Source organism: Bos javanicus, chromosome 4 (assembly GCF_032452875.1).
Source record: "Bos javanicus breed banteng chromosome 4, ARS-OSU_banteng_1.0, whole genome shotgun sequence".
Classification (NCBI taxonomy): domain Eukaryota; kingdom Metazoa; phylum Chordata; class Mammalia; order Artiodactyla; family Bovidae; genus Bos; species Bos javanicus.
In genome coordinates, this window is record NC_083871.1 from 103,371,582 (window position 1) to 103,396,989 (window position 25,408).

At 39.8% G+C, this 25,408-nt stretch overlaps 2 protein-coding genes across 4 annotated transcripts in view; both read left to right on the forward strand.

Moving 5' to 3' along the window:
- IFT56 (intraflagellar transport 56) overlaps positions 1–3,100 on the forward strand; it is a 42,288-nt gene extending 39,188 nt beyond the window's left edge. For both annotated transcript variants that reach the window (XM_061414859.1, XM_061414857.1), the window contains one exon: positions 795–3,100. In XM_061414859.1, the coding sequence (XP_061270843.1) occupies positions 795–906 (112 nt within the window). In that variant the 3' untranslated portion in view covers positions 907–3,100. The remainder of the gene's footprint in view (positions 1–794) is intronic.
- Positions 3,101–12,934: 9,834 nt separating this feature from the next.
- The window catches only part of UBN2 (ubinuclein 2), a 79,900-nt gene continuing 67,426 nt past the window's right edge, over positions 12,935–25,408 (forward strand). For both annotated transcript variants that reach the window (XM_061414854.1, XM_061414855.1), the window contains exons 1-2: positions 12,935–14,291; positions 19,383–19,475. In XM_061414854.1, coding sequence (XP_061270838.1) covers positions 13,821–14,291; positions 19,383–19,475 — 564 coding nt within the window. In that variant the 5' untranslated portion in view covers positions 12,935–13,820. The remainder of the gene's footprint in view (positions 14,292–19,382; positions 19,476–25,408) is intronic.

Consider the following 25,408-nt stretch of genomic DNA (forward strand, 5'->3'; position numbering starts at 1 on the left):
TGACTATTTTATAAGTAAATAATCTATCAAAAATTAGTTCCTACCTTGTATATATTTCTAGTACTGTTAAAAGTTTAAAAGAATTTGGGTAGTTGAAAGAAGATACTTGAGGGAAAAAGGATAAAATATGAGCGAACCCTTAGGGAAGAGGATCAGTAGGCAGTCATCTATAGATCTGATGATGTAACAGGGAAGATTTAGTGAGTATTACTTAAAACATGAGTTTTAATTTAAATTAAATTTAAATTAGTTAGATATAAATATTGAATATTTGCCAAATCATGGTCCTTAACTTTCCCCTCTTCTGTATTTATTAATGTGTCACTTTTCTTGAAGAGATCATCTACCCCAGCTTTCTGACATTTTCCATTTATGGCAGTGACACCCAGTTTGGGGTGATTACCACATTAAACAAAGGAGAACTCTGGGACTCAGTCAAGTTAAGTGACCTGTTAGCACAGAGCTAGAATTTGAACCCAGCTCCTTAATACACACTTTCTATTCTGTCCTACAGAATAACCATAGAAACAGAAATATTTATGTCATATTCAGACAAAAAAAATATGTGTATATGTGTGTGTATGCAAACAAAGAAAACTGAGATTGGTGAGGAGTTTACAGAATTTCCATTTTACTATGGCACCATAAGAATAGAAAGCTAGGAAGTCTGTGATTGGTTTATGAAAACACAGGAAAAGGGTAGGCAGATATGCCTGCTAGAAGGATGTGAAGAACCGTCACAAGTTATTTTAGCTGTTAATTTGCATTCTTGTCCTTTCACACCGTTTCCTCAGAGAGACCCTTCGAGAAGTGCTCCACTTACTGAGAAGCACGGGTAACCCGCAAGTCGAGTACATCGTCCGGATCATGAAGAAATGGGCCAAAGAAAACAGAGTGCCTGTCTAAAACAGCCCCCAAGTCCTCCAGAACCCATCACCACTTTGACATAAAATTGGAGATCATTTCCCTCAAGTTTATGTTAGAGACAAGGCTCTGTTTATTGACATCTCCTTCCTTGGTCTCCAAGCCTCCTGATCAGTGACAGGCTAGCTTAGACCAAGCCTCCTGGCTGAGTTAAGAGCTGTAGTCTGGACTGTGGCTCCCATATGATCCCATGAGCAATAAGACTTTGGACTTGTCCAGTGCCTTTATTCTAAAAATACTCAGAGCACTCTTATGTAATTTACTGACTTAAAGGAGAATGACATAAACTTTTTTTATTTATTAGCATTCCATGGCATTTTCTCCAAGTTGCAATAACAGATGCCTTTACTGCTCAAGGGTCATATCATTTCTGTCATCTTAATTTTAGCCATCTATGTACGTGATCCTGTGTTACTGGGGAAATCCATAAAAAGTTTTGTAATGCATCTCTGAATCTTAGGAGAGCAGAAGTTATAAATAGCTACCTGGTTCTAAGAATGGCAGTAAGACCCTTAATCAAACTGTCCAGGCACTAATAGATAATAGACTTCTGGGGTTATTCTTTTGATAGTTGAATTGTTGATGATAATAACATGTTACAGCAGAGTAACATGTATATTGCAGTTTTTAAAAGGTGAGTTCTATATGAAGAAAATCTGTGTGGGACATTTTAAAGATATTCAGGAAACAAAGTATACAGGTCTCATCAGTCACTTCTCCGTTATATTTTAGGTGGTCTTACAGGTTAGGTTTTCCTTCCTCTATCTCACTAAGTAAACATCAATTTTTGAAAGTAGGGCTCCAAAGATTATTTTATTTATTAATGCAATGATAATAGAATATGAATCATGTAAAGTTCTTTGAGGGATTCCCTCCCTAATGGATGGACTTTGTCCTAAGTCCTATTCCAGCTCAATGTTGCTGAGCTCTCGCAACACAACTTATACAACTGAGCATTTTTAGGCTCACAACCCATTTCTGGAAGATCGACCCACACATTTTATGTACCAGGTTACTTTGTTTCTATATTACATACTTTGTTTCTGCCAGTTGAAGGTACCAGCATTACATAAGCGCAGAGCCATTCCTCTCCAGCAGGAGAACTCAAGGTCACCATTCCTTGAAGCACTAAAGACAAGAATTCCTATAAGCACTGAGTCAGGTTTTCCACCCCACCCCAGCATCCACTGAGGATGAAGGAGTTGCATAGGATGGAGACGGGAACGTGGCAGAAGTCGGCGCAGCGGAGGTGAGGTCAGTGATGGCAGAGGGTTCTGCCTCCTGGACGATTATGAGGGTTCTCCCACCTCCACTCAGGAAGGTGGCCAGTTCTCCAGTCTTTTATTAGACCCAGATCTAATCAAGTCAAAGCACAAATCAAAATAAACTGGCCAGAATAGCTGAGTTTTAGAAAACAAAATTACACCACAATTTTTTATATACAAAAGCTTCTGTTCCTTATTATATTGTTTCTGTTTTTTCACTAGTTGGTCCTCAGTATCTAAGTTACTAGGTGGATCAGATCTGGACAGAACCTGCCATAATCTTTAGAATCCTTGTGATTCTTACTTACCTCACTCAAAATATTAGGAAACATGACAGTAGAGAAAGACGTATGGACCTCTTCAGTGGTTTTTGGCAATGAAATTTGTCTTCCAGTTAGTTGCTGTTATTTTCAAATTTCCTATACTTGGAAAGCTTTTCCACAGATGGTGATATACTTTTAAATGAGCTCTTGTTGATCTTAATGCTCCAGCTTCTCCCTGCCATTTTTCTGTCTCCTGGAAAAAACATATTCCAAAAAGAGCAATTCTCAGAATTTTAGATTAACTTTTTAAAAAAGTTTTTTATCTATAGAACCGACCCCCCCGCCAAAAAAAAACCCATAGAGACTAGTTTAAGAGAGCTACTACCCAATTCTGTTATTAAGGATTGCTACTTCTGAAGTAGCTTGGCCCCTTGATGGGGCCTCAAGATTGCAGAGTAGTGTTGCATGGAGAGGAGAGGGTCCAGGCTTGGGAATGGAGTGATAATGTGTACAATTCATAGCATCAATGTGCTCTTTATACTCTGTAGCAGATACTACTTGCAAATGGAAAAAATGTTATTTTTATACTTCAAAAGAATTGTTATGTTCCACTGTAACATATTTAAATTAAAGCTTATTATTTGGTTATTTATGGTATTCTCTTAAGTGCGGTGAGTAAGGGTGGTGGGTTTATAATGTGCCTTCTCCCCTTTCTTTCCTGACCTCAGAGTGAAGGGGGAAACACCAAGTTTTACTCTCCACAAGTTACTCTTTCTGAGAGGAGAATAGACAGCCCTAAGAAGCCTTGTCTACTAAGGCTTGTATTTCCTGCTTAGCCATGTTAGGTTTGGCTCTCTACTAAGTCACAGTGCATTCCAGAAGTTCGTTATACAACATTAACAAACGTTATACAACACTATACAAGTCTCATATATAGAAAGCTTCCAAATACTTGACTGAATAATTTAACATAGTAACTGGAAGAGCAGGGTACTTGTGAGATCTGACCTCATGGATTCTTGTTCCCATCTAATTTTTTTTTTCCTTTTGAACTTTTTATTTTGTACTGGGATATAGCCAGTTAACAATGATGTGATAGTTTCAGGTGAACAGTGAAGGGACTCAGCCATGCATATACATGTATCCATTCTCCCCCATACCCTCCTCCCATCCAGGCTGCCACATAACACTGAGCAGAGTTCCCTGTGCTGTACAATAGGTTCTTGTTAGTTATCCATTTTAAATATAGCAGTAATTGTTTTCTGGTGTGCCAAGCATATACTGGGCTTCCCTGGTGGCTCGGACAGTAAAGAATTCACCTGGATTGTGGGAGACCTGGGTTTGATCCTTGGGTTGGGGAGATCACCCAGAGGAGGGCATGGTAACCCATTCCAGTATTCTTCGCTGGAGAATCCCCATGGACAGAGAAACCTGGCGGACTACAGTCCATGGGGTTGCAAAGAGTTGGACATGACTGAACGACTAAGAACAGCATAGCACAGCAAGCATATGCTAGGTGCTAGAGATGCAGAGAACGCACAATCCTGATCCTTAAGAAACTCAGTCTAAAAGAAGTATACCCACCGAAACACAGTAACATGTGATTGTTGTCTCAATAGGAACAAGCTACTGAGAGATAAAATAAGGCAGTGGGAATGTCTGTATCCTTATATAGGAGACACCTCCTTCCCCATTTGGGAGAAGCAACCAGAATGGATCCTAGAACTCAACAGCTACCAAGACGCCCAGACCTCTGCCGTTTGTGCAGCACACGCAACATATATCCAAGTACACAGAAGCCAAAGGACTGCTTTCCTTCTTTATGGCTTGATACACTTAAAAAGTTTCAAGCTAGTGGGCATTAAATCACAATAGTTATATCTACTTTCTAATAACAAAAATGAATTTGTGATTTCCTTTGTTGTTTTTATTCAGTCACTAAGTTGTGTATGACTCTGAGACCCCATGGACTGCAGCACGCCTGACTTCTCTGTCCTTCACTAGCGCCTAGACTTTGTTCAGACTCGTGTCCATTGAGTCGGTGATGCCATCCAACCATCTCATCCTCTGTCATCCCCTTCTCCTCCTGCCTTCAACCTTTTCCGGCATTAGAGTCTTTTCCAATGAGTTCGATCTTCGCATCAGATGGCCAAAGGATTGGAGCTTCAGCTTCAGCATCAGTCTTCCAATGACTATTCAGGGTTGATTTCCTTTAGGATTGACTGGTTGGATCTCTTTGCTGTCCAAGGGACTCTTAAGAGTCTTCTCTAGTGCCACAGTTCAAAAGCATCAATTCTGGGGTCTCTGGGGTCCTTCTTTATGAACTTACTCTTATATCCACACATGACTACTGGAAAAACTATAGCTTTGAGTATACAGACCTTTGTTGACAAAGTGATGTCTCTGCTTTTTAATACACTGTCTAGGTTTATCATAGCTTTTCTTCTAAGTAGCAAGCATCTTTTAATTTCACTGCAGTCACTGTCTACAGTGATTTTGGAGCCCAAGAAAAGAAAATCTGTCACTGTTTCCAGTTATTCCCTTCTATTTGCCATGAGGTGATGGGACCAGATGCTATGATCTTAGTTTTTACTAATTTTAGTGATTTACTAGTTCCTGTATTTATGACTCCCTTAATATGACTTAGATAAATAGTTATCTTTCTTCTTCATCCTATAAAATACTTCTCAGGTTTGTGTGTATTTTATGATAATGTCCAAACAGTCATCTGCTTATTTAGAGATGCTCTCAGAAAAGCAGAGCTAGAGACCTGATGATGTGCCCACAACCTGCCTCGACTCTGGAGGAATATGTGATATTATGAGGCAGCCACACACCAAAAGGATGTGTGAACACAATCAGCTGATGCATGTGTATTGACTGTGTAGTGTATAGACAACCTTGCACTCTTTTCTGCATCAAACCCCTTCCTCGGAGAAGGCAGTGGCACTCCACTCCAGTACTCTTGCCTGGAAAATCCCATGGGCAGAGGAGCCTGGTAGGCTGCAGTCCATGGGGTCGCTAAGAGTCGGACACGACTGAGCGACTTCACTTTCACTTTTCACTTTCATGCATTGGAGAAGGAAATGGCAACCCACTCCAGTGTTCTTGCCTGGAGAATCCCAGGGACAGAGGAGCCTGGTGGGCTGCTGTCTCTGGGGTCACACAGAGTCGGACACGACTAAAGTGATGCAGCAGCAGCAGCCAAAGGACTGCCTTGGTGGTTGGGGCAAAAAGAGAAATGGAAGCAGACACAGCAGGCCCACCACTCAGGCTACCGAACAAGGCAACACAGTTTACAAACCTCAGATACAGGAAAGCAGGAGGCTGCTAGGTGAACCTCAGGAGAGAGGGCAGTGGGAAACACAGATGTGAGCATCCATACTGCAAATTACAGAAGCATTTGATTTAATTCACCTTTGTGTGTGTGTGTAATGATTCATGTATTTATTTGGTCAGTTACCTCTACTGTGTTCAAGAAACAATTAGAGATAAATTAGCAAATATATATATATATATATATATATATATATATATACACATACATATATATATAACAAATAGAAGGCATTTAAGAGTAAAAGAAGGAATACCCTGGTGGCCCAGTGGTTAGGATTCTGTGCTTTCACTATGGAAGGTCTTGGTTTGATCCGTGGTCAGGGAACTGAAATCCCATAAGCCATGCAGTCTGGTCAAAAAAAGGAAGGCACGAGTAAAGTTAATACACAAAAATACATACCAGAACTATGAAAAATGGGCCGTAAATCTACTTTCAAGCTTCCCACAAACCAAAGCAAAAAGAGAAATACAAGCAGATAAAAAACTCAGTCCACTTGTGTAAATGAACCCTTTCTCCTTACAGGGAAAAAAAACTGAGATCTCTGTTGATGGGGTTCTGAGTTGGGTTTCTGCATCATAACTTAGACATAGCTATATGTGTAACAAAAATTTCAAGGGAATCTTATTGCATCTCTAAATATGTATAAGTCTTTCCCACTATGTATAAACTACACATACATATTATGTACAGTTAATTACATGAGCCCTTCCAATTTTTCATTTCCTCCATAGACATATAATTATACCCTCCTTTGCTAGTTTTAAACTGAGAAGTAGCTATTAATATGGTGGTGATGAGACATGTTATTCAAGTCTTAAAAATTGAAAGTGTATGTTAGGATGAAAATGTAGATAACAGCAATCTAAAGAATAATTGCAAGGTACTGTAAAAGCAATGAAATGATAGGATAGTATAGCTTATATTAATACATTTACTGAGAAAATGTAACAGGGGAAAATACTGTGGATGGGTCACACACAAAAGGCTACATAGGGTAAGTGCATCTTAAGATGAAACTTGAAGTACAGACTTTAACCACATAGAGAATAAGTCAATAATTATGTCCAATGAAGATAACATAAATGAAGGCTTGAATAATATTTATAAGATGTTTAATCTTAACTTTAATTGTTCCTATTTACCTACTTTCATTTATTCTTTGAGAAACAGTATGGCCTTTTTTGCAAACTTTAGCTTCATACTATGACCCAGGAATTCCACTCTTCAGTAAATGTTCAGGAGAGACTCTTGGATGTCCTTGGTGGTCTTGGGGTTAAGAATCTGTTGCCAGTGCAGGGGACATGGGTTCGATCCCTGTTCCAGGAAGATTCCACATGCCATGGTGCAACTAACCCCGTGTGTCACAGTTACTGATGTCCGAGCACCTAGAGCCTGTGCTCTGCAACAAGAGACGCCTGTCATGTCAGGAAACACGTGGTGTGTAGACTCTCCCACTTGAGAAGAATTCTATTCTTGTTAGTAGACTTGTATTACCAAAAAAATTGTGGTCAGTTTCTATTTTTAATTTCATCAATAAGAAATTTGGGAAGCTTTGTTTTCTCTCTTGTTAAGTAAATAGCTACCGAATAGTCTCAATTTGCCTCTTGGTCTGCAAAACCTAAAGTATTTACTAACTGATTCTTTATAGAAAGAGTTCTTTGACTCTTGCCCTAGAATATTACCTTATTTTCCTCAAGTGAAACTTTCAAGCAAGGTGTGGTTGCTTGAAAAAATTGTTGGGACTTCTCTGAGCTCCCATACTACACAATTACACTTACATGAAGTATCCAAAGCAGTCAAATTCACAGAAGCAGAAAGTTAAATGGTAATTGCCAGAGGCAGGGAGGGAATTGTTTAATGGATATAGAATTTCTTGTTCTCCAAGAAGAAAAAGTTCTGGAGTGTACATTATGTATGGTGGTGGTAGTGGTTTAGTCGCTAAGCTGAAACTGTTAGTCACTCAGTCATGTCTGACTCCTGTGATCCCATGGACAGTGCCCGCCAGGCTCCTCTGTCCATGGGATTCTCCAGGCAAGAATACTGGAGTGGGTTGTCATTTCCTCCTCCAGGGGATCTTCCTGACCTAGGAATCGAACCCTGGTCTCCTGTATTGCAGGCAGATGATTTACCAACTGAGCTATGAGGGAAGCCCGTATATTATATATAAAAGTTGTTAAAAGAGTAAATCCTAAGAGTGCTCATCGCAAGGAGAAGTATTTTTTTCTATTTCTTAATTTTTGTATCTATATGAGGTGATGGATGTTCACTAAATTTGTGGTAATTCATGATGAAGTCAAATTATGCTGCATACTGTAAACTTCTACAGTGCTGCTGTACATCAACTGTCTCTCAATAAAACTAGAATAAAAAGTAAATAAAACATAAAAAAGTTCTGGAGATCTGTTCCAAAACAACATGAAGGTACTTCTGAACTATACACTTAAAAATGATTAAGATCATCAATATTATGCGATTTTTAAAATCACTATGAAAAAAAAAAGGAATGTAAAAAGATATACCATACAAATAATAATCAAAAGCAAGCTGCCGTGTCTATATTAATAACCAGGCAAAGTAGACTTTAGCTTCCCTGGTAGCTCAGCTGGTAAAGAATCCACCTGCAAGGCAGGAGACCCCAATTTGATTCCTGGGTCAGGAAGATCCCCTGGAGAAGGGATAGGCTACCCACTCCAGTATTCTTGGGCTTCTCTGGTGGCTCAGCTGACAAAGAATCTGCCTGCAATGTGGGAGACCTGGGTTCAGTCCCTGGGTTGGGAAGATCCCCTGGAGAAGGGATAGGCTACCCACTCCAGTATTCTGGCCTGGAGAAACTGTATAGTCCATGGGGTCCCAAAGATTTGGACACAACTGAGCAACTTTCACTTTCACTTCAAAGTACACTTCAGACCAAAGAGCCCACAGAAACCACTCAAATCATTTGCCTTGTTTTTGGACTGACTCTTGATGTTGCTCCCAATATCTTAGCTCCTTGAACCAAAGGCTGATTTATTCTATTTGCATACATTTTTCATCAACTGCTACAAGCAAACACAGTTTAATTAACTCTCCATTGGTAAATGGCTTTCCTTGCTTGACTAACAGATGAGCCACTCAGAAACCACTGCAGCCTCATTTTCACATTTTATTTTTGTGAAGAAATTCTGCTGTAATGAAACATTGTTTTAAATTTTCCTGTGTTTTCAAACTTTCCTTTCCTGTGAGCTGGAAATAGTGTGGGGACTGCTTAATCTGGAAATGTGACATATTGTGTTCTTCTAGAATTACTACACTGTTATTACATAATAAGCATGAAGCTTTGACATCTAATTTGACACAAAATAATTCACACTCCACTGTGCCTTAAAGGCTCCAATATCCAGGGTAAGAAGTCATTGGGGTTTCTCCGTCAAGTTTGTAGATCCTGATTATATGTTAAAGAAAGGGGAAATGACCACAAAGTGGGTCTGCCAACCAGCAGACCCACAGTAAGATGGACTTGGACCAGGGCTGCACTTATTACTTAGTTCCCAGACTCCAAAGCTGTACCAAAAGGGCAATGGTACATCCTGGGTCTCTGTATCAATGTCAACTCTGACTTTGAGTCTCCTAGTCCTCAGAAAAGTGAAGTATTCCTCAGTTTACTATCATCTGAGTAAATGGCCATAGGTCCTTTTGGGAAAGGACTGGGGAAATCACCAAATGTATGTTTTTTATGGTTCGACGGTTTTGACAAATGTATACAGTCATTAGTTCAGTCGCTCAGTCGTATCTGACTCTTTGTGACCCCATGGACTGCAGCACACCAGGCCTCCCTGTCCATCATCAACTCCCAGTGTTTACTCAAACTCATGTCCATTGAGTTGGTGATGCCATCCAACCATCTCGTCCTCTGTCATCCCCTTCTCCCGCCTTCAATCTTTCCCAGCATCAGGGTCTTTTCAAATGAGTCAGCTCTTCGCATCAGGTGGCCAAAGTATTGGAGTTTCAGCTTCAGCATCAGTCCTTTCGATGAATAAAATATATATGTTATATATAGATTTGTTAATATATATATATATGCTTTTTTTGGTATAAAAAAGCTATTTTTAAAAAAGAATACAGGGGACTTCCCTGGTGTTGTCAGTGGTTATGATTCTCTGTTTCCAGTGCAGGGGGTGTGAGTTCAATTCCTGGTTGGGGAACTAAGATTCCACATGCTGCAAGGTATAGCCAAAATAATAATAAAATAAAAAATAGAAATACAAAAGAATCCCAGGTTTAAGTTCATGCTCACCTGCTATGGTTGCAACCACTGTTTGGAAACTGGCATGAGACCTGGGCCATCTGTCCAGTGTGTCAGTGGAACTAAAAAAGATAATTACTGGAACACTGGTGACAAAGAGAACTAAAGCTTATGATGGGGAAGGTCTGCACAGATTGCAGACAAAAGCACTGGCGACCCACTCCAGTACTCTTGCCTGGAGAATCCCATGGACGGAGGGGCCTGGTAGGCTGAAGTCCATGGGGTCGCTAAGAGTTGGACACGACTGAGCGACTTCCCTTTCACTTTTCACTTTCATGCATTGGAGAAGGAAATGGCAACCCACTCCAGTGTTCTTGCCTGGAGAATCCCAGGGACGGGGAGCCTGGTGGGCTGCCATCCATGGGGTCGCACAGAGTCGGACACGACTGAAGCAACTTAGCAGCAGCAGCAGCATCCAAAAATCAAATTGATAAATGGCCTTGGACTTCTCAGTAGCAACTCTGGAAGCTTTAAAACAGTGTTGCAAAGCCTTAATAATTCTGAAGAAAAACTGTTTCCAACTAGAAACTGTCATTCAAGTATTCAGACATGTATTTAATTTCATAAAATTAGCTCCTGAGTTTTGTGCTTTACTATCTGTTCTTGTATTTCTCCATTTTTCTATTAGGTTATTGTGTGCCTGTGTGCTATCTCTTCAGTCGTGTCTGACTCTTTGCAACCCTATGGACTGTAGCCCGCCAGGCTCCTCTCTCCATGGGATTCTCTAGGCAAGAATACTGGAGTGAGGTGCCATTCCCTTCTCCAGGGGATCTTCCTGACCCAGGGATCAAACCCGCTTCTCCTGAGGCTCCTACACTGCAAGCAGATTCTTTACCACTGAGCTGCCAGGGTACTGTTGTTGTTTCTCCTCGATTATTATCAGGGTAATTCACCCTTCGTGAAATGTGTTATAATTGTTTCTTTCCAATTTGTCTTTTGACTAAGGCTATTTTTCTTTCATAAAATTTATTTTAAATAGTCAAAATTATCAATCATAATTGGAAAGGCCTTTCCTAGTGTGAGTTTTTAAAAACATCTCAGCTGATTACTTCTAAAGTTTCTTTTCTTTTTTTTACATTTAAAATTTTGATTCACTACGTATTTATCCTTTTGTAAGGTGTGAAATAAAATTTTATTCTTGTCTCAGATTTGTCTCTTGCCTCTTTCCCCATCTCGCTTACTGTGCTCCAGCCACTCTGACCTTTTGTCCCACTTACTCCCTGCTGCTGCTGCTAAGTCACTTCAGTCGTGTCCGACTCTGTGTGATCCCACAGACGGCAGCCACCAGGCTCCCCCGTCCCTGGGATTCTCCAGGCAAGAACACTGGTGTGGGTTGCCATTTCCTTCTCCAATGCATGAAAGTGAAAAGTGAAAGGGAAGTCGCTCAGTCGTGTCTGACTCTTAGCGACCCCATGGACTGCAGCCTACCAGGCTCCTCCATCCATGGGATTTTCCAGGCAAAGTACTGGAGTGGGGTGCCATTGCCTTCTCCGACTTACTCCCTACACAGACCTTTTGCACTTGCATTTCTTTCTCAGTGATACTCTGCCTTTGGATCTTCCCAAGACATTCTAGTCTTAAACCTGTCATTCTCAGAGAGGATTAACATAAAAGGAACTAACATGACACTGAACTGTCTTTAAATCTACCTATTCATGTTAATTCTGTTTGTCTCTGCTATTACCATTTAAGATTTTCCTATTTAACTCCACAAAGCAGCTGTTTTAAGCTTATTGCTAAATTCATTCTGGGGAAGACACGGATTTGGGGACAATCCTGCTGCTCTGCCTCTAGGACAGAATATTAAGGGAAAGGCATTAAATTAAGGATCAGATTGACCTGCTCTTTCTCTATAAGTACAGTTCTCCATAAGTGTAAGATTACCGCACCCTGGACAGAATATTAATCCTCAACCTGAGATTTGAGAGTCTGTAAAGTTATCAAAATTGCTGTGAAGATGTTTTAGATAGTAATTATCCATTAAAAAGGTATGAGTAGCTTGATCTCATGGATATTTTATAGATAACAAAGAATGCCTGTGCTCACAGCCGCTATGTGGGCTTCATTTGTGGCTCAGCTGGTAAAGAATCAACCTGCAATGCGGGAGAGCTGGGTTAGATCTCTGGGTTGAGAAGATCCGCTGGAAAAGGGACTGGCTACCCACTCCAGAATTCTGGCCTGGAGAATTCCATGGACTGTATGGTCCATGGGGTTGCAAAGTGTTGGACACGACTGAGGGACTTTCACTTCACAGCATTACAGTTAGATAACATGAGTATCTGACACATTTTAGGTAATCTAGTATTTTAGACAAAGATATTTTGACTTTGAATGAGAATTGACTTTGACCTCTTCCCAGGTTCTTCAAATGACCCCAAAACTAGGATTCTCATATTAGCTTAGCAGTTGAGAGCTGGGAGGGAACATCAGAACGATCGATTCCAACACCATCTTTATACAATATGAAAGTATTAATAATAAGAAGGCAAAAAACCCAGAACCAACTCATAACTCGTCTACAACATCACACTGACTCAAAGTCATCCATAGGTGTTAACACTGTTAACCTGGTTAATGGAATTAACAGAAGGCGTGGAGGGCAAGCTATCAGATTTGTTTTCCATTAAATGTATTATTAATCAAATGGACCGTAACCCTCATTCTTTTAAAGGTGAATTTCAATTAGTTTATGACAGGTGTGCCTGTGAGTCGTTTCCAACTAAGGCTCCTCTCCTACCAGAAATGGGTCATGTAGCATTCCACTTTCAAGAGAGTTTCATAAAATACCACCACACTCTGTTGAGAAGGGTTTTTTGTAAATTAAACAGTTTAGACTTTATGAATGAGTCCAGAAGTGTTCATTGGCTGGTTCAATTTCCCAACTGCAAAACGTTACTGGGCATTTTATGACCCTGTGACACAATCCGCGGCGCAGTCCGACCAAAAAAAACAGAGGAGTCGGTTTAGGAAAGGGCGGCCTGTGGGAGTCAACGTCGCGCTTTGCGCAAGGAAGCTGCAGGGTGAGTCAAGTTGGAGTTAGCCATTTCCTTTCTTCCCTTGACATTTCGGGCTGCCGGGGCGCTGGGCGGGCAGACACCGAGGCTGGTGTTTGCGGCCTTCTACTCTTTCCCCGCATCGGCCTTGACTAACCAGCTGACAACCCCAACTCCCTAGAAGCGACAGAGACAGAGAGACAGAGAGAGAGAGATGACCGGGCGCCATAGCTAGGTCGGTCCCAGGCACATCCCCACGCTCGCCACTGAGCGCCCCTCGGGTTTCCAGGTGCGAACAGGAAGCTTCTCGCGAACCCCCAGACCCCTCCCCTTTAGAAAGGGCGCAGACAGCGTCTCTGTTTCCATGGAAACCGGTCCTGCCATGATGTCACTTCCGCTGACCTGTCTGGACTCCAGACTGTTGGGAGGAAAAGAGGAAAACTGAGCCACAGCCACGACGGTGGATGCGAGCGTCTCCTGTCTGCGCATGCGCCCGCTCAGCGGCCTGCTTCTATTTATGTGGGGGATCCAACATGGCGGCTGCGGCGACCCTGACGATGGCGGTGGAGCCCGTCAGAACATAGTGGCGGGGAAGGGGGCACAGTCCGCACTCACGGTGGCGTCGGCGGAGACGGCTGAGGGTGGTGGAGGGAAGAAAAGCTACAGAGAGCAAAAGGAAGGGCAGGCAGGCAAACAACTCGGCGTAGAACCGAGCGCCGGCTCGAGCGAAGGCAGAGGGCCAGAACAGTGGGGATGGCGGAGCCACGCAGAGTAGCGTTTATTAGCCTGTCACCGGTGAGGCGGCGCGAGGCCGAGTTCCCAGGGACCGAACGCGAGCCCGAGTATCCTCGCGAGCCTCCCCGGCTGGAACCGCAGCCGTACCGCGAGCCGGCCCGGACGGAGCCGCCGGCCCCGCGGGAGGTTGCCCCCAGGTCGGACGCGCAGCCCCCGCCGCGGGAGAAGCCGCTCCCTCAGCGCGAGGTCAGCCGCGCCGAGCCGCCCATGTCGCTGCAGCGCGAGCCCCCGCGGCCCGAGCCGCCGCCACCGCCGCTCCCGCAGTTGCACTTGCAGCCGCCCCCGCCGCGGGAGTCGACTTCCCGGGCCGAGCCGCAGCCGAGGCCGCCGAGGGAGACGGTGCGCCTGGAGCTGGTGCTCAAAGATCCCACCGACGAGAGCTGCGTGGAGTTCAGTTACCCGGAGCTGTTGCTGTGTGGAGAACAACGGGTACAGAAGATCCCTCCCTCATCCCCCAGACCCCGGGAGCCTCGAGACCCGTCCGCCTCCCCCCAGTGGTTTGCACCTTCCGACGCCCACCTTGCGCGTCTCGGGTCTCCGCAGAGGGTGGCTGGAAGGGGCAGGGGCCGAGCGGGTGTGCTTTTCTCTGCTCCCCTGGGTTGGCCCCGAGGCTCCTACCCGCTCCACCGACCATCCTCCCCTACCCCCCGCATCCTGCTCTCGCTCCCGCTCCAAACGCTGTTCGGATCTGGCTTTTCCTTGCACCTTTCGAAACCTCAGGTTTCCTCTGTGCCTTCTACAGAAAAAACCTGGGGGCCCTGCAAGTTGCGTTGTTGGGTTTTGCTTGCGGACCTCCAGCAGTCGGTAGAAAGGAAGAGAAAACCTGGGGGACACGCCCCCCAGTGTGAAGCAGAGACATTGTGTAACCCCTCCAGGATCATCTTCACCTTCGTCGCTGTTTGTTGTTGTGGGCGCTGAGATGTGCTTCTGAGCGTGGGGTATTTTTCTTAATTGAAGGGGATTTAAAAGTAATCTAAACATTTTCAGACTAAGGATTCCACTTTAGGAATGAAGGATACCTGAGCTAGTTATCTGGTTCCTTATTTTTCTCTTTCGTGTTGATATTGGTAAACCTTTTAAGCTTTGTTTTCTCTAGTGTTCATGCAGCAATTGAATGGGAGGGTGTCTCTCGTTTTATTTGGCGCTTACCATCATATTCTTATTTGAGTGTACATATCATTAGTTTATTGGTTCTAGTTGAAGGATATTGCACTTGGCCATTGTGATTTTTGGATGATGAAAATAATGTTAGCTTTGAATTTCTAAAAACTTTATTAAAAATACCTAGGTATGCCTTTGGTGGAACTGGTGAACAATGGAGATAGGAGAGGGGCTTGTTGGTAGCTGTAATTTTTATTGTTGGTTGGTGATCTTCAGAAGTAAGCTAGAAAGGGAAATGATGGAGTAAGTGTAATAAGAACAATTTCCTCTGTTGTTTAGAGACTATTCTGTTTATTAGGTTTTGCTTTAGCACTCGTCTAATGGACCCCAGAAGTCACTTGTTTTATTTTCATCCTTGGTTATCTTTATAGTTGAAATGAATAACTTAGTTTAAAAATACCATATTAAACAGTGTCATTAGATTTTGTTTGTTGTAAAGCCGGCCAATCTTTTGATCATTATTTACAAATACTGTTGTGTGATCAAATCATTACTGTTTCCAACCAAAATGAATTGTTAAGGATAGAGATCATTTTGGTCATTTCTACACAACATTTTGCCCTTTAGACTCACTTTAGTGCCCATGTTATTCATAAAGTGATGGCATATTTTTCCTCCAAAGAATTTTGAGAATATTGGACTGAAGCATTTTTCCAAAAAATTGTGCTATATTTGATCTTCTAATCTAAAGAAGGTTTGCAGTTGTACTCCCTAATCTACTTCATAAATTATAGGTGATTATATTGGGGAAAAAATACATAATAATGACTAACATTTACTGATTTCTCACTGTGTGCTAAACACAGTTCTAATTGTGGCTTGTGGAGTTTAAGTCCAGCAGAACTGCATGAGAAAAAACCTTCATCCCCAATTTACAAAGAGGTGGCTGGTTCCCAGAGTGCTCATATATCATCTTATTAGTACTTTTTCCCATATGCTAGTACCAATTCTTAATAAAAACAGAATTCTTACAATTTACTCATATAGTATAAATTTAGAAAGTCCTGCCCAATTGAACTGAAAAAAGAATTATAGTAGAAATACAAAAACCTCTGTTATGATCTTTATGCTATAATATTCATGGGATGATAGACTAATAATAGATATGTATCTTTTAATTATTAAGTTGATTTTGACACCCTACCCTATTAATTTGATAATATCAGAACTAATAATTAAATGTACTAGGAGAAAGGTGAATAATTCATTTAATTTTTCTTTTACACTATCAGTTTGTGGTGTATTAGTCTAGTTATCTTGTACATTCAGCCATATATCATTTGACATATTCCACTTAACCAAAATATCCATTGTTTATACATACAGTGTGCCTTTGCAACAAATATTTGCCAGATTTTCCTATGATTATTCCCAGTGACCATATTTATTACATAAGGAAGTATAGAAAACACCTTTCTAAATGAAGTTGTCACATTTCCATGAAAGGAAATCTTGGGAAGAGAAACCAGGAAAAGGCAAAATGTAAGCAATAGAATTAATCTGCAAAGTGGAGATTCCCAGCTTTGGTTTTTCTTCCCCTCAGGAGGAGTCCAGTTTATTTTCAGTGATGATGGAATATTTTCAAAATAGTTTTTAAATTTTGTGGTGACTTAGTGGCTAAGTCATGTCCGACTATTTGGACCCCATGGACTGTAGCCTGCCAGGCTCCTCTGTCCATGGGATTCTCCAGGCAAGAATACTGGAGTGGGTTGCCATTTCCTTCTCCATGGGATCTTCCTGACCCAGGAATAGAACCCAGGTCTCCTGCATTGCAGGAGATTCTTTACCTACTGAGCTATGAGGGAAGCCCTCATTTTGCCTTATTGTAATTGAACAACATACTATGTAGCAGGTTAAGAGTAGCAAGGGAAGGAAAAGAGATCTTGTAAAATTAAAAGAAGGAAACTTTCTGCAATATTGAGATAGCTGTCTATTACCCAGTAAGATTTTACTTGATAGATATGTAAGTATAAAAAACCTGTTACATGTGAGTACAATCTGTACTGGGGTGAATTTAAACCATCTTTCATAAATATATAACAGTAAAACCCCTATTAACTAAATGCAGTCAGGAATTTTTCTAAACTTACTTATTTATAAGGGAAAACATAATCAAATGAGCAGGTGTTGGCAAAATATGGAAAACAAAACCCGCTCTAGTTGTCAGAACACAGATTAGCTAAACCCTTAACCTTGTCTGCAGAGCATTGATCCTGGTTGAGGTGGAGGCACTGTAATCATCTCTATCCTGAAAGAGTAATTTGTTCACCTTTTCTGGCTCAGGGGAATTGATACACAAGAAATTCTTTTTTAACTCTTAGTAAACCAGAGAATCACTTAACCAGAAAACATCTTCCCTTAAGCATGATTAATTGAGCATTTTGTATAAAAATAAATGATTACAGTGGTAATGTGATTATACTGTTACCAGAGCATTCTGTGGTATTCCATTATTTGTCATACTGCATATTTTGGATAACATATATGAAAGCTCTTCTGAAAATGGTGTTAATTAGTTAACATCAAAGGAAAGAATTGTTGCATCAATTTTGCCTATGGGTTGATCGGTTATTTTGGTATTTACTAATTATTAGGTCTTTTCACCCCAAAAATGTAAAGCTTAGAGCCTTAATTTTGAAAGTGAGTCAGTTTCCTTAAATTTACTTTTATAGATTATCAAGAGTAAATAAGTGATTTAATTTTGCTGCCTATATAAAAATCCACATATAAAATATTTGATAATGGTTTATAAGGTGATTCTTATTTAAAATATCTATCCATGTGTTTATATTTGCTCATATAGAAGTGGGTCAGATCAGTAGTGAGATGTAGTATTTGGACTCCATCGTGATATGAGGAACAGTTTATAATGGCAAGGCACAGTGGTTGTTGACTGTCCTTAACTCTGATCTCGTGTTAAGGCTGTCCCCTGCACATGCCTGGTGCTTCTTGTTTCATCACCTTTCTGCTTGCTTGCTTGCTTTTTTTGTTTCTGTCATTTATGTTTTGTTTCTTTCCTTTCTTGTTTCATCACCTTGCTGCTGTTTTGCTTCCTTCAGGTCATATTTATATTTTCCTTTGATAACTCCTGTTGGGATAAAGGACTGTACATGTTATTTAATAGATAATTTTCAAAATTGATTTAAAAGTTCCTTTAAGCTTTAAAATGTATCCTTTCATTCTAATGCCTCCTAAGTATGATGAATTGTTTTGTATTCATTCTGTCCATGTTTTTCGATTAATCATGTCTCAGCCTTTATAGCCAGGATAAAATATCTTGGTTTCAAAGTTTGCAAAACGTCATCCCTTCTACATTTTTTCTTGACCTTCAGGGCAAATCTGTGTCTAATATTTCAGCTGTAATGTACTCTCATTTTAATTACTGCTTGAAGATGGTACGTCAGTTAAAGCATTTAGCCTTTTTTTCCATGAACTTTCTAGTCAGTTGTTCATAATTAGATTATGTGTAGCTCCTTGTTTTGTTTTTTTGTATATTGAAATGTATCTATCTATCTATCTATATATATATATGAAGTGTGTCTGTGAAATAGTAAGCTTGAGTAAAAGATGTGATGTGTCTTTTTGTTTATTTTGATCAGTAGGTGGTAAATGCAGGATCCTAGCTGTATGTTTTAAACTGTGCTTTATAGTAGATTTTAACTCTACCTGCTAAAAGGAAGCCTTGATAATGTAAGCTGTAGCTATCAAATTTTTCTGCCTTGTTTAGAAGTCGTATGAATTTCTTGAATGGATATTCATTGACAGGATGTAGATGATATGGAGCTTGTCTGTGCTTGGCCTCAGCAAAAAGCTGTAGCAGCTACAGATACTCCAGTGCTAACTCAGGGCAGATGATTAAATGATAATTGTAATAAACTTTTAGAAGCAAAAGAGTTTCTGACCAAACTGGTTAATCTTTGTTGGGAAGTTATAGGTGTTTTGTGTTTTTTTTTTTTAACCTAATTTTCTTGGGTTTCTTTGGCCTTTTTATTTTGGATAGGGTAACCATAGATCATTTTGTGACTGAAGACAATTTGAATTGTTGAGTTTTTAACTGTTGAAAAACTTTAAAATGTGTAAGAGTCCATTAAAACTGCAAATATTTTTGCTATAAACCAACATGTCTTTCTAATTAGTTTTTTTTTAATTTTTTAATTTTTAAAAAATTAAAATGGATTTTTCAAATGAAGTGTAGTTGATTTACAGTGTTAGTTTCTTTTTTAATTACTTTTTAATGCTTCTAATTTATTTGTTAATATTTGGAAAAATTGACTTATTTACTAAATTTTAAAGATATAGTCAACTGTAATTGAAGTAATACTAATACTTCTGTTTCTTTTACCATTCACTTTGAATCAGAAAAAGCCTGTTTACACAGAAGACCCATTCAATGATGATCATCAAGAGAGGCAAGAAGTGGAAATGTTGGCTAAGAAGTTTGAAATGAAATATGTGAGTATAATAAACTTCACTCAGGTAATTTTATCCTATTGGCCTATTTTTTTTTTTCCCTGTGACTGGTTGGGAGGGCTTATGACATCCATTGCTCACATTATCTTGTTCTAATAAATTGAACCCAGATGAATGGTTAGATGATCAAAGAAAGATTCCAATAGGTTTGTGGTGGCTATAGTAGTAACTGTCATTTCTTGTACTCCTTCTGGAGTTTCAGCAGTTTGCTTATCATTACCTACAATCCTTGTAACAGCACTGCAAGGTAAGTGACATTGACCACATTTACAGATGAGGAAAGAGGTCTGAGCTTAAGGTTAAATAACTGATCTAAGGTCACATGTACTGATGGCAGAAATGAGACTGCATTTCCAGGTCTGTTTAGCTTAATCCTTTGCTCTTTCCACTGCCATTGAGAACACTGCTTTAATTCCTTTGGTGTAGTAGTTCTTAAGCCTTCCTGCCTCTTAAGTGTTTAAGAGATTTTGAATGTGTGTCCTTCTAGGCCACTTACAGGATCAGTCAAGAAGCAGCATGAAATTTCTTTATAAGTGCCTTGTCTACCTTAAAAATCCATGTGCATTTTATAAACTGTGCCACAATAGATTAGTGTTTGTTTTAATATAAAAATAAATTTGAATTTCCTGATTGTGAAATTGCTTACTATTATTCTCATTTTTTCTGATATAGTTGACTTGGTTGGAAAATCCCTCCCATACCCTTCCCATGTTTATTCTATGGCTTTAACTACCCCTGTCTCGTTGCTCAGACCTGACCCAAGAGAAGCAAGACCTTACCTCTCTTGTGGTTCCCCTGAGAGCACTGGAAAGTATCTCACAGAAATAGGACATCAGCTCACACTAGCCCCGTCATTCGTGTTAGCTTCAGAGTGCAGTTAGGGTGGCTGTAGTAGTAACTGTCATTTCTTGGTGATCTTGGTGAGCACTTGTGAGGAAACAGTTTGAGGGGAGGAAAATAGATGAGAATGTTTTGAAATGTGGGTCAGGTTCTAGGTCATACTTTGCCAGCTGCTAATTGTATCCATTGGTGAGTTTATTTAACCTCTTTGTGCCAAAGTTTTCTTCCCTGTAAATTTGAGAAGTTCAGATTTTTCCCATCCTTCTCTGGCTCTGTATTCTGTGGCTGTATAATATCCTGAGGGGTGCACTGATGGAGAGAATAGCCAAAGTTGTTACACTGATTTGTAGTGTTAATTATAATGCAGTGTTCTCAGATTATAAATCCTGAAATAGCTGTTTATAATTTTTATACAAATTAATAAATGCTTGGGTTAAATTTAGTGTTTTAACCAGCTAGTACATTTTACATGGTTCAAATTCAAAAGTATGGAGTGAAAAATCTTCCTTTTATTCTCTTGTCCACCCACCTAATCTCATTTCCAAGAGGCAAATAGTGTTCTTGAGTGTCCTTCCCAAAGATATTTTATGTGTATCTTTCTGTATACATTATTCCTTCCCCTACCGCCACCCTTTTACACATATAGCAGAATACATGATTCTGCTCTTTGCTTTTTTCATTTCCTATATCATGGAGATTTTTTTTCATATCCAGGTAAAGGGAGCTTTCTCTCTTTTTCAGAGCTACATGGTATTCGGTTGTATGGAAATATCACAGTTTATTTAACTAGTCCCCACATAATTGCAAAATTGTTTCCAAAAATTTGCTTTTCTAATAGTGCTACAGTAAATTATTTAGTAGCATGGCATTTCATACTACTTCAAGTTTATCTGTAGAACAAATTCCTAGAAGGGGATTTTTTAGGTCAAAACATTTATGCATATATATTTTTGGTATATACTGTATTATCAAATTAGGAGTTTCAGTTATTACTCTCTACTCCCTCCAACACTCTTATTAAAATGTTTTTTCCCCCCATGGGTTATAAAACCAAGGGTTACAATTGCCCTTTGAAAATGGAAGACTCCCAGCATATCCTATAAAGAAGGAACCTCACAGTTTGCATTAAATCTTATTGGAGATCTTTCCTGGCATAGAAAAACCAGTGTCCAAAAGAAGTTGGTTGATGTGTAAAATTGTTTTATGTGATTAGGATATACTCAAGCACTGTCATTTTGCAAGGATAAAATGTTACTCTTGTTATCATTGAATTTAATGGACTATATTTCTTCCCTAGTTTTTTATTTTGACTGCTGACTCTTTTATTTCATTCTAAGTAGAGATTTAAAATATTCTGCCTCATCAAGGTTTTATGTACATAAATCTAAAAGCATGCCATGAATATCATAACAGTGAATGTTATGTATGTATATTATTACAAGTTATTTGGAACCTTTTAAGAAAATCATCAGACTCTTAAGTGACCTGTGAGAAGATATCTTGTCCGCTCTAGGCTCCAGGCTTCATAAAAGATCACTCTTAAACAGCAGAGATTTTCATTGGTGTTTAAAGACAGTATATGTAGATGTCTATATGTATAGTTATACATATATGACAATTGTTTATATAAGCACCATATGTGTATTTATATTTTAACTAAAAGAAAATCTTTTAGATATTTGCAAAATGTTAACCCACCAAAGTTCGATTACTTTTTGTGCATATGACAAAAAAATGACTTAGTTTTTTGAGGTTTATAAAACACAAATAAAACTTGTATCCCTAGCTACCTTTTCTTCTTACTTTTTTCCCTTTTGTAATATAACTTAGATGTCCTTGTCATTATTTCTGAAAATCACTTAAGGTTATTTCTGACCTTTTGTTTCTTGGAACAAGAGATGGAGATAATTTGTTAAATTCTGTATATAAATAATGAAATATTTGAGTATTTATGTTGGACATACAAAGAATCATGTTATTTGCTGCCTCCTGGAGAAACTTTAAAAATAATTGGGAAGACAAAACATATGACACACAAATGCAGTGTCTGTGGAAATGAATGACTCTCCTTTGGGGACCTAAAATTGAGTAGAAGAGCCAGTCTCATTCTTGAAATTGGGAGGAATTTTGGAGACTTGAATGGATCCTTTGAACCTCCTTTCCACCCTATGTAGACTTACACTGGATGAGAGGCAGCAGCAGCAGCGGGCTGTAGTGGAAAGAACCCAGGGTTATGATTTAATGAAGCTGCATTCTAATCTTCTCTTTGCCATAACTAGCTGGGTTACCTTAGTGAAACCTCTTGGCTTCTTTGTGCTTTAGTATGTGTGAGGTGAAAGTAAGGTCTGCTTAGTCAACTTTATAACACAAAAGTTTTGTCAGCATAAGATGAAAAATAGATTGTTAATGTTTAAAATGTTTAAAGTGCTATCTAAATGCGAAATGCTGTTTAGTCACTTAAACATATCATTCTTTTCTCTGAAAAATAATTTATTTCAGGAAATAGCAAGTAACAGATTAATTTTGCAAAAAAAGACATTAAAACACCAATATTTTTCTCTCTCTTTTAGGCAGATATATTAACCTGGCCTCCTGATTACCCAGAGGGCTAGACCTATGCAGAGAATTACTTCATTGGATAAAACAGAAATTAAAGCTTATCATTCTTGTGGAGAGTTGCTTTATTCTGTACTTGTCGTAAATTCTTTGTACATAAACATCTGTGTGGTTTTAACCTCTTAATTGACAACCCCACTGATTTTGATCTCCTTCAGGCATTTTGTTCCATGTAGCCTTTATCTTTGGTCCTCCAATCACTTGTTACATATTCTTCTTAACTGTTTTGTCTTCTTACAGACCACAACAGATTATTTGGAGCCCTTTAAGAAAAATTATTGGCCAACAATGACTTGGGAGAAGATATCTTTTCCAAGCCTAGACTCTCACAAAAAAGAGTACGGTTAAACAACAAATGGGGATATTATTGCCCTATAGTTTATACTGTCCTGTAGTTATTTTAGTGTTTGAAATTCAGGAGTAGCAAATTCAGATGTCCTCAGTTGTGCACTGATCAATCAGTGAAGCAAGTCTGATGGACACTGAAAGTGGGGGATTCTTCCAAACGGAAGACAGACAGCACATGCCCTGTCTGAAGGGGACACTGCTGCTCGGTTCCAGCCTTTGTTAACTTTGCAGGAATTTGGCCTTAGGGTTGCCAAATCTTTCCATTTCTCAAAAGAATGCTGAAATCTGCATTTTACTCTATTATTCTTACTTTTAAATGTTGGCTTCTAACTTAAACACCTCCTGGGCTGGCCAAAATATATCTGAGGGCCGTATTTGGCTCTCAAGCTTTTGTTTGAGACCTCTGTATACTTGGTTCACCTTTTTTTTTTTCCCTAATACATTTAACTTGTCAGTTCATCTACTTTTTACATTCTGCCCTTTCTCTTCTGTGAGCAGGGTGGCTGGTGGTACATGTGGGGGCCTATACCATTTCTACTGTGATGGAGCATGCATTTGTATGAAGATTCAGAGAACTGGGCAAGCTAAACTCAGTTGGGGATTTCCAGATAAGGAGAAAAATAGGATGCATTGAGATGTGGCTGGGTCCAAGAGAGATGTTAGTGATAAATTCTGTGATTTGTTGGAAAGCCTGTGAGGCCAGTTTGTGGGCTTTTTGTATATATAGCTGTTACTTATGCTGGAGAGGAGTTATGTGAAGGGGGAGCAGGTGACCACCTAAGGGAGAAAGGAAGACTGCCTGTGGCGTATAGGATGCACTTTATCCTGCTGCCGTTGCTTGTGGATAGAAGGACTAAGACAGCTTTGGTAGTTGAAAAGCAGTGATAACAAATTATGGGGCATATAGAAGCCTGTATTGAATGATTGGTTTGTGTTTTTCCCCCCTTCTGTCCTATTTTTATTGTCTGTTGTATTTCCTGTTACATTACTTGTCAAATAATGTGACAGTGTGTCAGTTCAGTTCAGTCGCTCAGTCATGTCCAACTGTTTGCGACTCTCACATCCATACATGACTACTGGAAAAACCATAGCCTTGATTAGATGGACCTTTGTCAGCAAAGTAATGTCTCTGCTTTTTAATATGCTGTCTAGGTTGGTCATAACTTTTCTTCCAAGAAGCAGGCATCCTCTAGTTTCATGGCTGCAGTCACCATCTGCAGTGATTTTGGAGCCCAAGAAAATAAAGTTTGTCACTGTTCCCATTGTTTGCCCATCTATTTGCCATGAAGTGATGGGACCAGATGCCATGATCTTAGTTTTCTGAATGTTGAGTTTTAAGCAGCTTCTTCATTCTCCTCTTTCACTTTCATCAAGAGGCTCTTCAGTTCCTCTTCGTTTTAGGCCATAAGGGTGGTGTCATCTGCATATCTCAGGTTACTGATTTCTCCAGGCAGTCTTGATTCCAGCTTGTGCTTCATCCATCCCGCCATTTTGCATGATGTACTCAGCATATAAGTTAAATAAGCAGGGTGACAATATACAGCCTTGACATACTGCTTTCCTAATTTAGAACCAGTCTGTTGTTCCATGTCCAGTTCTAACTGTTGCTTCTTCACCTGCATGCAAATTTCTCCGGAGGCAGATCAGGTGCTCTGGGTAGTCCCATCTCTTGAAGAATTTTCTACAGTATGTATTTCCTCAGTATGTGACGGTATGCATTCAGCATCAGTTGCTAAATTATTTTTTGGAAAAAGAGCAATATAGGTATTCAGCACTTACTTCTACCTAGAATATATCAAAATGGTTGTTGTACACTCATAATAAATAGTTAAGTCCAAGTTTTGACATTTGACATTTGTCGTGTTGGTTATTGTAGGCAGGAAGTAGAATACAGTTTAAAGAGACCACCATAACTTCCTCATTCCCAGTCTTAAGACTCCACATGTTGAGGCTAAATATGTATAGTACTTCCCAGTTCAGTTTTTAGATATTTCTGGATTGTGTATGTTTTTCTGAGGCCATGTATACTCTAGATTAGAGCAAGTAATGAAGTTTGGTTTGATGGGTGTAGACTTGTTCTCTAAGCCTGCGAGGCCATAGGATGACATGTG